Source organism: Gouania willdenowi, chromosome 10, assembly GCF_900634775.1.
Source record: "Gouania willdenowi chromosome 10, fGouWil2.1, whole genome shotgun sequence".
Classification (NCBI taxonomy): domain Eukaryota; kingdom Metazoa; phylum Chordata; class Actinopteri; order Blenniiformes; family Gobiesocidae; genus Gouania; species Gouania willdenowi.
The window spans coordinates 22,033,414-22,046,244 of record NC_041053.1 but is presented as its reverse complement, the minus strand read 5'-3'; the positions used below and the strand labels follow the sequence as shown (position 1 = coordinate 22,046,244).

Genomic DNA, 12,831 nt, shown 5'->3' with positions numbered 1-12,831 from the left:
AAAAAGATTATATGTGTGTTTTCAACAGCTATTTTTGAAAAACTAAATTTGGTTGGTTGAATTCTACAAAAAAAAAAAAAGTGGGACTCAAGGACAAAATGTGGGTCCCAGGATGAGACCAGTTGAGAACCCCTGATCGACAGTATTCTACAATTGAATAAATATAATATAATATAATATATATCTGAGATTTTAGATGCTGTCCAATAACATCCCATATTAGTTTTCTGGCTGATATCAGACCGGGACACCCCTAACTGACAGACTCAAACAGAAACATTTCTTTCTTTCTTGGAGGGGGCCTGGGGGGAGGTGGGTACCGTGGCCCCCTCGTGTCTGTTGGGTTGGGCCCCTCAGCCTCTTATTTCGTTATTAATATGAATTTTTCCTCTCTTCATCCCATTGTTTTCTGGGTGTATGCTGTCAGGTTATCACATTGTTGTTTGTACCTGTCTTTTGTCTTTTATGTTGCAAAGTAAAAAAAAGTTTGAACTTTATGAATCGATTCAGAATGATGATTAGAATCACGATTCTTATGTGAATAGATTTTTTTGCCCCACCCCTACTGTGGTGCATTAAAAGGTACCTGTATTAGTCATGTATACAACAAAAACGTTTTTACTAATAAACTAGAATTACTATTGCAACAACACATCATCAGGAGGGTAAAACTGTGCATTTTTTGTAAACACACATTTTCCACTTTCAAATAAAGTCCAAGAGGACCAGCCATGTTTGGCCAATTGTGATCTGGTGCAGTTTTTGCATTAGGTTCCACCTGATTTGTTTATTTTCCTTATTATTACGTTTTTTGCAGTGCTTTTTTTTCTACATTTTCATTAATATTGTTTTATTTATTGCTACATACAGCACAAGGGCGTGTTGGACTTACTGCTGATGTGTATGAAACTCTTATTGTGAGCTATTGTTTGCGAAACGGAATATCCACAACCAGAAGTCAGTGCCACTATTACGGAGATCGTCCTGCAAGACACAAATGAGCAGTGGAGAGAGTGGACTTACCGGGGGACAAGACTGGGAGGACATTGAAGACATTTTGGGGAGGAAAACCCACAAGAGAAGTACTAGTTGGCGCAGCCACCAGTACAGTCAATAACAGCGACCCAATGACTCTACCAGTGTGAAACCACCATGTTTTATCTACTCCTGGCTGCTTCCACAAGAACTTTTAGGAAATTCACGCAACTAAGGCTTTTGTATTACATCATCTTTTGATACAGCTTGCAATTAAAATTCACAACAGGTAGGCCACCCTTTAATAGTGATATCCTATCCAGAATGACTGAACCATGCCTTGCCTTGCACCCTTAGCCATCTTGAAGAGACTCCAACAACCCCTGTCCCTCTGTACAAGATAAGCATGTACAAAAAACCAGATCAAATATCGTGCTGATGTACGTAAGAATAACAGCTTACACTTACAGTATCTATAAACTACATTAGAGGTAATGTTTTCTACCTTCAGGCAGGTTGATATGCACAAAGATCTAATAAACCCTGCACATAAAAAAGCAAGCTAAGTAACAGGGTGTTGGGTGGGAGAAAACACTTTCCTTTAACATCCTTTCTTTGTTCCCTCCTTAAATTGCTCTCCTTACGCTGTAATTCATTTATTTCCTCCAGTTTCCTCATTAGATGCTAATAAAGAAACAAGAAGGTAATGACGCCCTCAGAATGCCCAACCTAAAACAGACTCTTCCCAGGAGAAAAAGAGGAAGTATATGGAGCTCATTGAGGATTAATGTGCCTTTATAAAGTTGTCATGTCTTGTCGAGATTAGGAAAGTTTAGTTCAGTAGAGCCCCCTGGTGTCCAGCATCCCAGACCAATCACAGAGACAACGACTTAAAAAACATACGCTCCAAAAAACATTTGAGTGTAATAATAAATGTATGGAGGTAGTTTTTTGTCATAGTTCCGACATCTGTGATAATGACTTGTGTAATAATAAACTTTTGGGTGTTTCCTGAGATTTGCTCCAGTCAAGATGAAGGATTTTTGTTATAGTGACCTGCGCTAGCTTCTGACCACACAGAGAGTCAAGCTGATGTTTTTTTTACCCCCCGTTTGAACATAGTACTACTGCAGACACAGGAGACAACATTTGAAATTGAAACTGTGAAATCCAACCCTCTAGGTATCTGTAAGTCATAAATATCCCCACTGAGCTGTTTGGACATGCAGCAGTGAAAAAAAAAAAAAAAGAAAAAGTGTACATACATCGTGGGACAAGATTTCACAAATCCGACTGGCCAAATGGTCATCTATGAGGGGGAATAAAGGGGAGAGCTTTTTGGGACCCATCTATGAAGTCAGCAAAATGATGGATGGATGTTATCTGAATCTGTGATAACCACATTTATTTATTGATTTGAATAATATCCACTTTATTATCATTTGCTCCATAGTGTATAGTCATCTTAAAGATGTAAATCCTTGTTTTAATCAGAAACAAAACGGGTAACCTTAAAGTGACCAAAAATCATGAAAAGGGGAAATGGGATTTTAAAAACCGCATAAATGAGCTAAAAGTCATAAATTAGATTAGTCAAAAACTGATAGAAAAAAGTAGGAAAAATGTTATTATTGAAGTGTCAATATTAGCTTAAAAGTGGCAGAAATGGAGGGAAGGAGGATTGGGCTAATGTAATTCAAAAAGTAGGAACAATCAGTTTAAACTGTCAAACAATGGGCATGACAAATCATGAATGTGCTTAAATAAAAAAGCATGAAATATGACAAAAAGGGGTTAAAATTTAGAATATTGGGTAAACATACACGACAAAGTGTTGGAAAAGGTTTATAAGTGTCGACATATTCTTGGAAGTGGAAAAAATATCCAGAAAATGCATTGAAATTTCATAGAAAAGTGGCAGAAATGGGTGTAATGTAGCAAAAATGCTATGTGATGAAAAAGGTTTACAATATGACAAGTTTGGTGTAGTTGCAGAAAAAGGGTAAAAAGAAGCAAAATGGGCTCAAATTCCTAGTTTCTCGAAGGCATCTGGCGAACCTCTCCCAGTGTCTCGCGACCTCAAATGGAGTCCTGACCCCAAGGTGGAGAACCACTGTTCTGAAACGTAATAAAGTAATTCATAAAAATTCACATCTTTTCAAAGATGGTAAAGATCAGCATCACGCCAATTAGACCGTCAGCCCTGAAGTAACAGGGATAAATACCTCTCTGGAACCCCTTTACCTTATGAACGATGAAACAATGAATGTAACCATTTTTCTTACAAATAAAAGGATGTACAAAGTCACTGGAAGAGTTATTAACATGGTAGTCTTGGCCAGCATACATATAGTCACTGCTAGGGATTGGACACACAATGATATTTTTTATGTGACAGCCACAATGACGCCCTGTATTCCTGTTTATTGGTCACCAGATGTCTGCATGCATCAAATGCGTGTTAGGGTAATTATTCAAGAGAACTAACGGAGTTTACTTTGTTAGAGTTGCTCTTTTTTTTTTTTTTGCTGATCTGTTGAGTAATGGCAGATGCCAAATGAAAAAGTGCCAAAATTAAAGCCAATGAGCCATAAAAGCACTTTAGGTCCATAAACAATGTAGGCATTATCTAACATTCAATGCAGCTGAAGTAGCCTTGCACGCTGTAAATCAAGTGCTATGGTGACATCATTAAGTCTTTTTAACAGAGGTCCTAAATAATATACACCCTTTATGGACTGTATCAATGTATAACTGCATGCTGGCCACACCATTTTAAACCAATAAGCTCTGTATTGAAGAAATGTCATCTTGTTTAAAAAAAAAAAAGCCTCCGGCCAGTTAAATAATAATACAATGAATGTTTGCAGAATGGAGAAAGAATTTTTGTGTTTTAGATATTAGGAGTGCACTTTAAAAGCATCCAACCTTCATCCTCAGTTTTGTGCTCTAACATTTATGAAGTTCCATTAACATTTAAGTGCAGATCTCTGAAGGTTTTAGATTTGTTTTAATCTCTCACATATTAAGTGACAGCGAGTTCAGAGGGATCGAATATACCTGATTTAGATATTATTACACATCATTTCTTTCCCATCAAAATTACAATGACTTTAATCTCATTGAGGAAAAAAAATGTCCATGACACCATAGCTTCCCTTTGCCTGGTCCAGGTTTTCTTTTTTTTTTAAATATTTTTTTATATGTTTTTTATGTCTATTTGTACGGTTGCCTTAGGAACAACCCCTGGTGCTATTGGTACGGTTACCAAAGTACAAGTACGTAGCGTCTTAGGGTTAGGATTGGGTTATAACCCAATATTGCAACAATTTTTAGGGTTAGGTTTAGGGTAAGGTTTAGACTTGCGACCAAAACTGGCCAATGACTGACCTATCACGTGACCTAAACTGGCCAATGAGGGGCGCTGCGTACAGATAGAATGTCGGTATATTGATATGGCAACTGTATGGTTAGCCGCTGCCTTTTTATATTCTTCTGAAGGTTTTGTTTCTTATCTTCCAGCAAACTGTCCACATATATTCTGTCTCATGCGTAGGAGGGTAACTCAGCAGCTAATTAACAGAATAGAAACAATGCAAGAGCTGTTCTATTCTCTATCATTTCAAATGTAATTGCTGAAAAATAAATAATTAAACACAATTCAAATGTGAGTTTAATGGGACATGATTGTGTTGTGTCAGTGGACATTTACATCTACAGAAGACACAATAAAGAATAGATTGTGGTGTAAAAAAAAATAAAAGCAAGTAGTCTAGCCTGAACAGTATAGCTGTGTTGTCACGATTAATTCTGTTAAAAGTAAGGACTTTGCATTTGTTTTCTAAGAAGCTTGCGTTTCTGATGGCCTTGCCAAGAAATTCGGCTGCTTGGCTTCAAGCTTTGAATGTGTAATGTTCAGACCTCGTTTTACAACAGGAAACGGTTTGTGTGGGAGAAAACAATAACACAGAGGCTCCCAGATCAGAAAAGCTGCTCTTATTACGCTATAGGGTGCATCATAAACAGTTCATATTATGTCGGAATCATCTCGCATGCATGGTAGATAATTGATTTTAGGGTATATTTAAGACAGTTTTCAAGGTAGAAATGCAAAATACAGATGCAAAACAGCTTCCCTGTGTGTTACAATTACAAAAGAAAAAAAATCTAAAGCAAAAGGTGACACAAATGACGTTGGTAATGATGTATCAATGTTGCATTATTAACAAGCACACTGCTAAAACCAGCATAGCCTGACCTTACATTATACAATATGCTGTCGGGGGTTGAATGCTCCAAAAGTCAGAGCTGTTGACTCAGTTGAAATGTTTGCCTAAGGCATCGGTGCCTGGACACACACACATAATTAGGAAAGGTCACTGTGCCTCCTGTCTTGTCAACAAAATCACTTCAAGATGACAAATTCAGGCTCAGGCCAAGCCAGACCTCTCTCACATACCCACATACCCTTGCCAATCAACAGACAGCAGGACTGTCTAGGTAGCCTTAGGTGATTTCTAATTATGTGTTTTACATGCCACACTAAATAGGGGAAAGTATAACAATGAGCAATACAATTGGCTGGAGGCATGTTCCAGATTTAAGTGTCATTAATTAGCAAATTTAAAGAAAGAAGGGGGAATTCAGATAATAAGAAATCTAAATAGTGAGTTATTTACTCAATAAAACAAAATACGATTAATTTTACCTCAAGTTATTTAAAGTCGGGCTACAGGTCAAGCGTTATCAGTACTAGAAGACCTAATGTTAAAGAAAACAGACATAAATACATCTACACTTGGTGCTGAAGAGTTTACACCTGTATTTGTGACTTTCCCAAGTAGATAAATACGTGAATTATAACAATCTGCCAAAAAATCTGTAACCAAGCTTTCATTTTGTTGTGATCAAAATCACCAAAACCTAAATCTCATTTTGTTGCCTACATTTACTTTAATTCTGTTATGTTTGAGGAGCCACTACCATTTGAGGAAAACCAAAAACAGTATTTACACGTAATTACCAGGCAATAGCTACTCCAATTGTATTCCTTAATCTGAAACTAAAACTTTTAACAAGGCTTTTCAGAGCTAAACAGAGAGGTGTTTAAACTTTACCACATATCACATTAAATGCTTTAACCCTGAAATTAAACTCTAAAAACCTTCAAATGCAATTCACATTAAAAAAAAAAATATCATAACAAACTTTCAAATTGATGTTTGAACTCTTCCCTCAGTTCTGTGTGATGAAGAGAGAGTAGCTTTCACATTGCTCCCTTGTGGCCGTGCTAAGGAACTATTAATCTATGGCTTTCCATATTGCATTCAGATCGGCACACCCAGCTTCCTCCCGGCCTAAAGTAAAGGCCAAGAGAGGACCCAGAGGACTGGACAAGCTCTTATTATGAGCTGCAACCAAGACACCTCTGGGTTTTTAAGCACTGCCTTCGACTGTGACTGATGGCCAATTAACCATTAAGAGAGCAGTATCGATCCCCTGAAGAACAGAACAGGATAGAACTAAAAACCTCACCTAACATGGCACTGTATTCCTGTACAATGCCAACAGACACACAGTGAACCATCCATGCTTCCTGAAAATAAACACAGTGGGAAGCAGGGGTGTGTCAAAATATCCATACGACGATATATTAGAGATACGTTATAGATTCACTGGGGCCAAATATACATTTTTATTTATTTATTTTTTTAAATTGCAACACAAAAGACATGCCGAAAATATTATATATATATATGATACACAGAGATAATGCAGTACAAACACAGTACGGTGAGGAGTGGATATTTTTAAATTTACACTGTGCGTGTGCAGTATACACTTTGTTTTACTTGGCTGGCATTCATGTGAAATTGAATGACAATGTTTTGTAATTCTTGTGAAATGGATTAATTGCAGTCAATAAATTCTGAATTTCTTCAGTGACACAGATATCATAATGTATCGTGGATTAAATTATATCAATTATCTCAGAATCGCTGTATCGTGATAATATCGTGGGCAAAAATATTGCAATCTATCTTATCGTGAGGTAACTGGTGATACCCAGCTCTAGTGGGAAGCATGATCAGACAATAACGGCTCTCTAAGGCAATGTCTATAGAAGGTGTAAGAACGGTTGATAAAACACAGATGCAACATACACACCAGCTCAGGTTTTGATGGTATTGTTTTCCCTGTGGTGGTCACGGTGAAGAATAATCTCTTATGACAGCCGTTTGAAATCGCACCAATTTTAAAGTGATTGTGGGATGTGAGTTTGCAAATGGGATCTCAGATGACTGATCAAAGCTGTCATCACTACAAATACCTCAGTGTAGTGTGGCTGAATGATAATAATATTTTGTCAGTTAAGTGAATACTTATCGTTGTGTAAAGAAGAATGTCCTTGGTATCAAGAAAAGTGCTTACATTCAAATAAAATGTCTTGTTATTATTATTATTATTATTATTATTATTATTATTATTAATAATAATAATATTAAATCTGTTTTTACGGAACACTTTTCATTGACCAGCAATTTTAAAGTGAAGGGATCACTGAAAAATTACATTCAAATCTCAGATTTAAACATTTATTTTTGCCTAAAATTTGTTTGTTCTAAAACTGAATCTTTTCTCAAAAGGAACTGGAAAATTTTGCAACAATAATTCCATTTGTGTGAGCCTTATTTTGTAATGCCCATCTTAAGTAACATAATAAATTCACTCATTAATGCAAATCAAAATTCTGTTTTGGCATCTCTCTCTAAAACAGTCTAACTGAAGCACAAACATACACAAACCTAAACTCTTCAGCTGTCACACACACACATTTTGACAAAACTTCTGTTTCCTCTGTTGGACACCAAAGCTTCGTTGTTATGGACAACAGTGTTTGTGCCAATATGCGCTTCCTCAAATCCTCCGTCTCGACTATATCCTGAAACACATCAGTCTTAAAAGTGGAACCATAAGTTCCTGTGAGCGAATCCGGGTGCAGACGCTTTCCTTTATCATAAATGATCACCAACTATAATAGTGTCACTGGGCTGTAAATGCAGCGCGCACCGACTCGCTGACAGTCGCACTCAGATTTGCAATGATGCCGGCTCAGTTGTTGGGAAACTAAAAATTTCAGTCAAGCTGGTGGAAGTTTGTGCGTGTGGTGTGTGCGTGTGCGTGGGAAAGAATACTTATTTCATTCCCAAAGGAAACCACTAAAGACTCCGGTCCTCATAATTTCATCACAGGGCCTTGGATATATTTGGCTTGTAGCGCCACAGATTGAAGCCACCTTCCCTTTTGCTGATGCATTGTCAGATGCTCTGACCTTCTATGAATTATTGTCCAGGTTTCCTTGGAGACATGGGCTAATCTCCCCCACATCAGAGGTGAGAGGTCATATTTATGCTGCAGATATGTAGCGGCACAGATAGTGCATTTCAAGAGGCGACCAATGCAACTTCAACCCCTAAGCGCTCTCACATAGTCCCGAATCATAGAAATGGGGTAATTGAAACTAAAGGGCAGCGTTTGACAGAGATGTAGTGCCTTTGCGGGACCTCTGCACTGACTGCAGAAAATAACACCCCAGCTCCTCCTCTCTGCAAGGTTCATCCTCCATGTGTCCTCGCCAACACTCGTGTCCTTCCTCTACTTCTCAAGAAGGCCATTTGCAAATGATAAGTGCAGCGACGTTCCCCCCTGAAAGATAACGTGCCTGCGCATTTGTCACCGAATCGAGTGTGCTCCTCGGCTGTTTAACACTGACCTGTGTTGACATGCACTGTTTACCTTTTTCTCATTTATTCTGAACTATTATCTGTGCCTTCATTAATCACAAGCAACTCAAACCAAATACATTACTTTGCAGGATAGGGTTTGTAAAAGATTACCATAACCCATCTGTATTCTCATAAGAAAAACATTCCACAAATATTCCAAAAAATGCCCATAAAAGCTTTTTTTATGCTGTCCAAGAAAGTTTGTTTTTTTTTTTGTTGCAAAGGAAAGAGAAAAAATATTATTTTCAGTAATTGCTTTGTCACGTGTTCTGAATTTATACCTCATTCAAATTTATTTTGGGAGAATCAGCAAAGGAAAATAAATTAATTTTCTGAAAATTCCAACCGCCAGTGTTGTTTTTTGGAATTAATCAGCAATGACTAGAGGGAGCAAACCTCTTTAAAAAAGAGTAAGAACTCACATTGCAAATAAGGGCACTATCATCGAACATACATTAGTTATTGGAGGAAAACTGAGGGTGTTTAAAATTCTTAGACCAGAAGGCAATTTCCCCCAATAAATTATGTTGATTCAAGCCTTTGGACTCCTCACCACTTTTCCTTATTGAGCCAATGAGAAAACACTAATCTAGCTGTGAGAAAGACAACTAAAGGATGATTCACATTAAAATGATGAGGCATGTCTGGAAAACAAACGTCATAAATTACTAAACCAGTAATCTTACAAATTACAAACATGCAATACATTTCTACTTCTTGTCATTGAAGGCCACCTCCTTGCATCATCAAAGGATTACACCCGCTGGATATTGCACTGTGGTGACACAAGTGAAGGTGGCTTACACCGAATCCCAGCCTCCCTCGCTGAACCACACCACGACTGCTTGGCAACGCTCTCAGCAGGAATGGAGAAAACAAATTCCTACATTTTAAAGGGATTTTTTTTGCTTTCTAAGTGTGTTTTTTGTTTTTCTTTAATAGAATAAGTAACAGTAGGAAAACAATAGGCAGCACACCAGGGTTTGAATATATTGTAAGCAACAGAAACAGAATCACCAGATACAACACAAACACACAACTGAAACACATACTGTACATGTTAATTCAACACCCTCCCACACAAATAAACACACACTCACACACACATATACTGTATATATGCACCCGCTAATTCTGAATACCGAGAAATGTAAACCCGTCGCACCCATAGAAAAATCAGATTCTTTCTTTGTTCCTTAGCTGGAAGCTAAAGGGATGCTGACCTGCCTGTTCATTTACATGCAGAGTAAGGAAAAGTGCTCAATAAGCTTAAAATTCAGATTGACAGGACTACCTTTATTACTGCATTGAGTCCCCTCAAGGGGGAAAAAAGACAAGTCTGTTTTGATATTGATGAACCCTGAGTCAGCAAACTGAGTCTCTAAAGAGGGCAGTTTGACTGATCTCAGCTGAAGCTGAACCCAGTCTGATGTGAAGACAATCGGCTACAAAATGAGCGCCCCATCATTTGTTGGCCCAACTTTTGTTGCTAAAAGTCAGCACAAAGCTGTACTTTAGGCTTAAAAGGATGCTCACTGACTGAACATTAGAGTTTCCAAAAAGTATATATTTTTTTTTTTCCTAAACTTGATTATCATTTTAAGTGTTTATGGGGAAAGCTCGTACTGTATGTAACACTGGCATGCATTGAGTGGCAAGCAGGGGAAACACTAAAAGCAAAGCCTCAGTCTATCTCAAAGTGAACAAAGAAAACACATCGCACCTTTGGGAATTTACACTCAAGAAATCGACCTGCAGATGCAGGTCTTTGCTCTGCGAGAGAAAACCAAGTGCACAAGAGGAAACCACACTGACAGGACTGGGAAAATAGCACGACACAACACCAAGGATGTACACACACACACACACACACACACACACACACACACAATGAAACCACAATACTAAACCACCCGTACAACCCATTCAAAATACATGATTTCCTACATGCATCATAAAGTGACTGGTAAATACCAACATGCTCCTGCTCACTGAGCTTGATGTATGAGGTCCCTGGAGCATGACTGTTTGTTTAATCCTAATACATTCATAATCAAGCACTAATTAATGCGAGGGACCAGATCTCTTAATCCATCACTTCAAGGGGGAACAGTTACACCAACTTTAGCATTTTTTTCCTTCTGATCAAGGTTAATACCTAGGAAACAATAAGATTTTTGATATATATATATATATATACACACAAGTCACTTTCAGTGAGTAAATATATAGAGGCAGATTAGAAATGGTGCTTTCATTGAGGTACTTTTACATGAAACTCCCTCACACGTGTATAATTTTATTTTATTTTTTAAACAAAGACAGTGAATGTGTGACTTTTTTTTTTTCCTTCAAGGTGAAATTCCTTTATTTGTCACTGTCGCCTCTCCTCTCAGTTGCTGGTTGTTTTTGCTCATCAGTGCGCATTTGCATGCAGTCAGGAGCGTCGGGGCCACGAGGCTCCATCATAAAATGTAACTCATCAGTGTGAGTAGGTCGTCTACCAACTCAGTAAAGCTGTCACTATCCTGCCAATGCAGCAGGAACGGCCGCTGCTGGCGCGAGGGAAACGTGGAGTTGACCGATTCCGACGTGCAGCGCGCGCATCCTTTTCTACGGGTTTGCTGGCACAGATATCACACAGGGACATGTTGAGACTTGGGTTTGATCATCTCAATGTTACGTTTGTGGAGTTGTTGGCTTGTGAGTGGCTCCAACTTCTATAAAACAGAAAAAGAAAGAAAAAAAAAAAAATGCAAACCCAGGGAAAACTTCGGGATGCGTAAAAATGACCAAAAATCAGGTGTAAAATGACATTAAATGTGTGTTTAAGTTTTGCACAGTAGTGCATGTGTGAGAAGCTACATGATCAACCTAATGGAGTCTAACCTTGGCTGATTGAAGTGTGTCACTGTTGGGCAAATTATAGACAATAACGACCGCGCCAACAACGTGCGCCACGCGCCCCATGCAGCCTCTCCACGGATAAAAGCCTCCACACCATCACACACGGGACAAAAAAAAAAAAAAGCCAACAACGTGTTTTTTAATGAACACACAGCCTCGTTAACAAAATGATTGCACTTACCATCAGCGCAGGTAAAGCCAGCAAAGAGGAACCGGAGCACAAGGAGCGCAGAGCCGAGCCTGCAGTGGACAAAGGGGCCCTGAAGTGAGGGCATTTTTAGTGGTGCTTTTAATCACTTAAGTTTTAAAAGGCAGGGGGTCGTGCACGCCGGGTCGTTTCACTGTCCTTTGCAGCACTTCACGCCTTGCTTTTATACAACGCCCCAAGTCTGTTTCCTTAGCACATATCCTGCTGCCGTATCGTGGCCATCAGCATCCAGATCGTGCGTCTTCGTTGCTCAGAACAACGCATCCACGCAGGTGTGGTAGTGGTAAAGCAAACTGCTGCCTCCCTCTGCTGCTGTAGCCCCTCAGTGACGAAAAACTGATGTTATCCGCCTCACAAACTCTGCCCCGTGTCACTCAGCTGGAGCAGGAAAGCAGTTTGTGCTGTTTCCTTCCACTTGGCACAAAAGAATAGCTTCTCCAAATGTGAAAAAACGGTAAGAATCGGTGTCGGGGAAAAAAAGCATCTGCTGGCACAGCAATGCTGGAGAGCTGAGAGTCAGAGGAGGCACAGGCTGCTAAAACCAGGAGCGGACTCCGCCTGCTCAGCGGGAACGGAGCGCCCTGGTGAGCGCGCGCACAATGCTGCTGATGTCCTACCCCACGTGGGAAATGTCTGGAATAAACTTCACTAACCACCACACTGTGCCTGTGCACGTAAACATGTAAATTACTTCTACCTCAATGACTACAACAGTGCTTTTCATATCCTCTGTCTTACATGGAAATGATGGATTTAACATTCAACCCTGCAGGATATAGGATTCACATCAGTGCTTTGCATACAGATCCACACATCACATCTGTATGGCATCGAGTTTCAGTTAAGTACGCTTCTGGTTTGCGTGTGTACTGTGTGTGTGAGGATTAGCACTCCCATGAGAGGCTCCACCTGTCAGCCAACTCAGACCAGGATGTGACTTATGTTGCAGATAGC

At 39.1% G+C, this 12,831-nt stretch overlaps 1 protein-coding gene across 1 annotated transcript in view; it reads right to left on the bottom strand.

Annotated features, from left to right (window-relative positions):
* Window positions 1–12,387, bottom strand: part of unc5a (unc-5 netrin receptor A) — a 166,417-nt gene extending 154,030 nt beyond the window's left edge. Inside the window, exon 1 of the mRNA XM_028459108.1 lies at window positions 11,851–12,387. Coding sequence (XP_028314909.1) covers window positions 11,851–11,944 — 94 coding nt within the window. The 5' untranslated portion in view covers window positions 11,945–12,387. The remainder of the gene's footprint in view (window positions 1–11,850) is intronic.
* Between the last annotated feature and the right edge of the window lie 444 nt (window positions 12,388–12,831).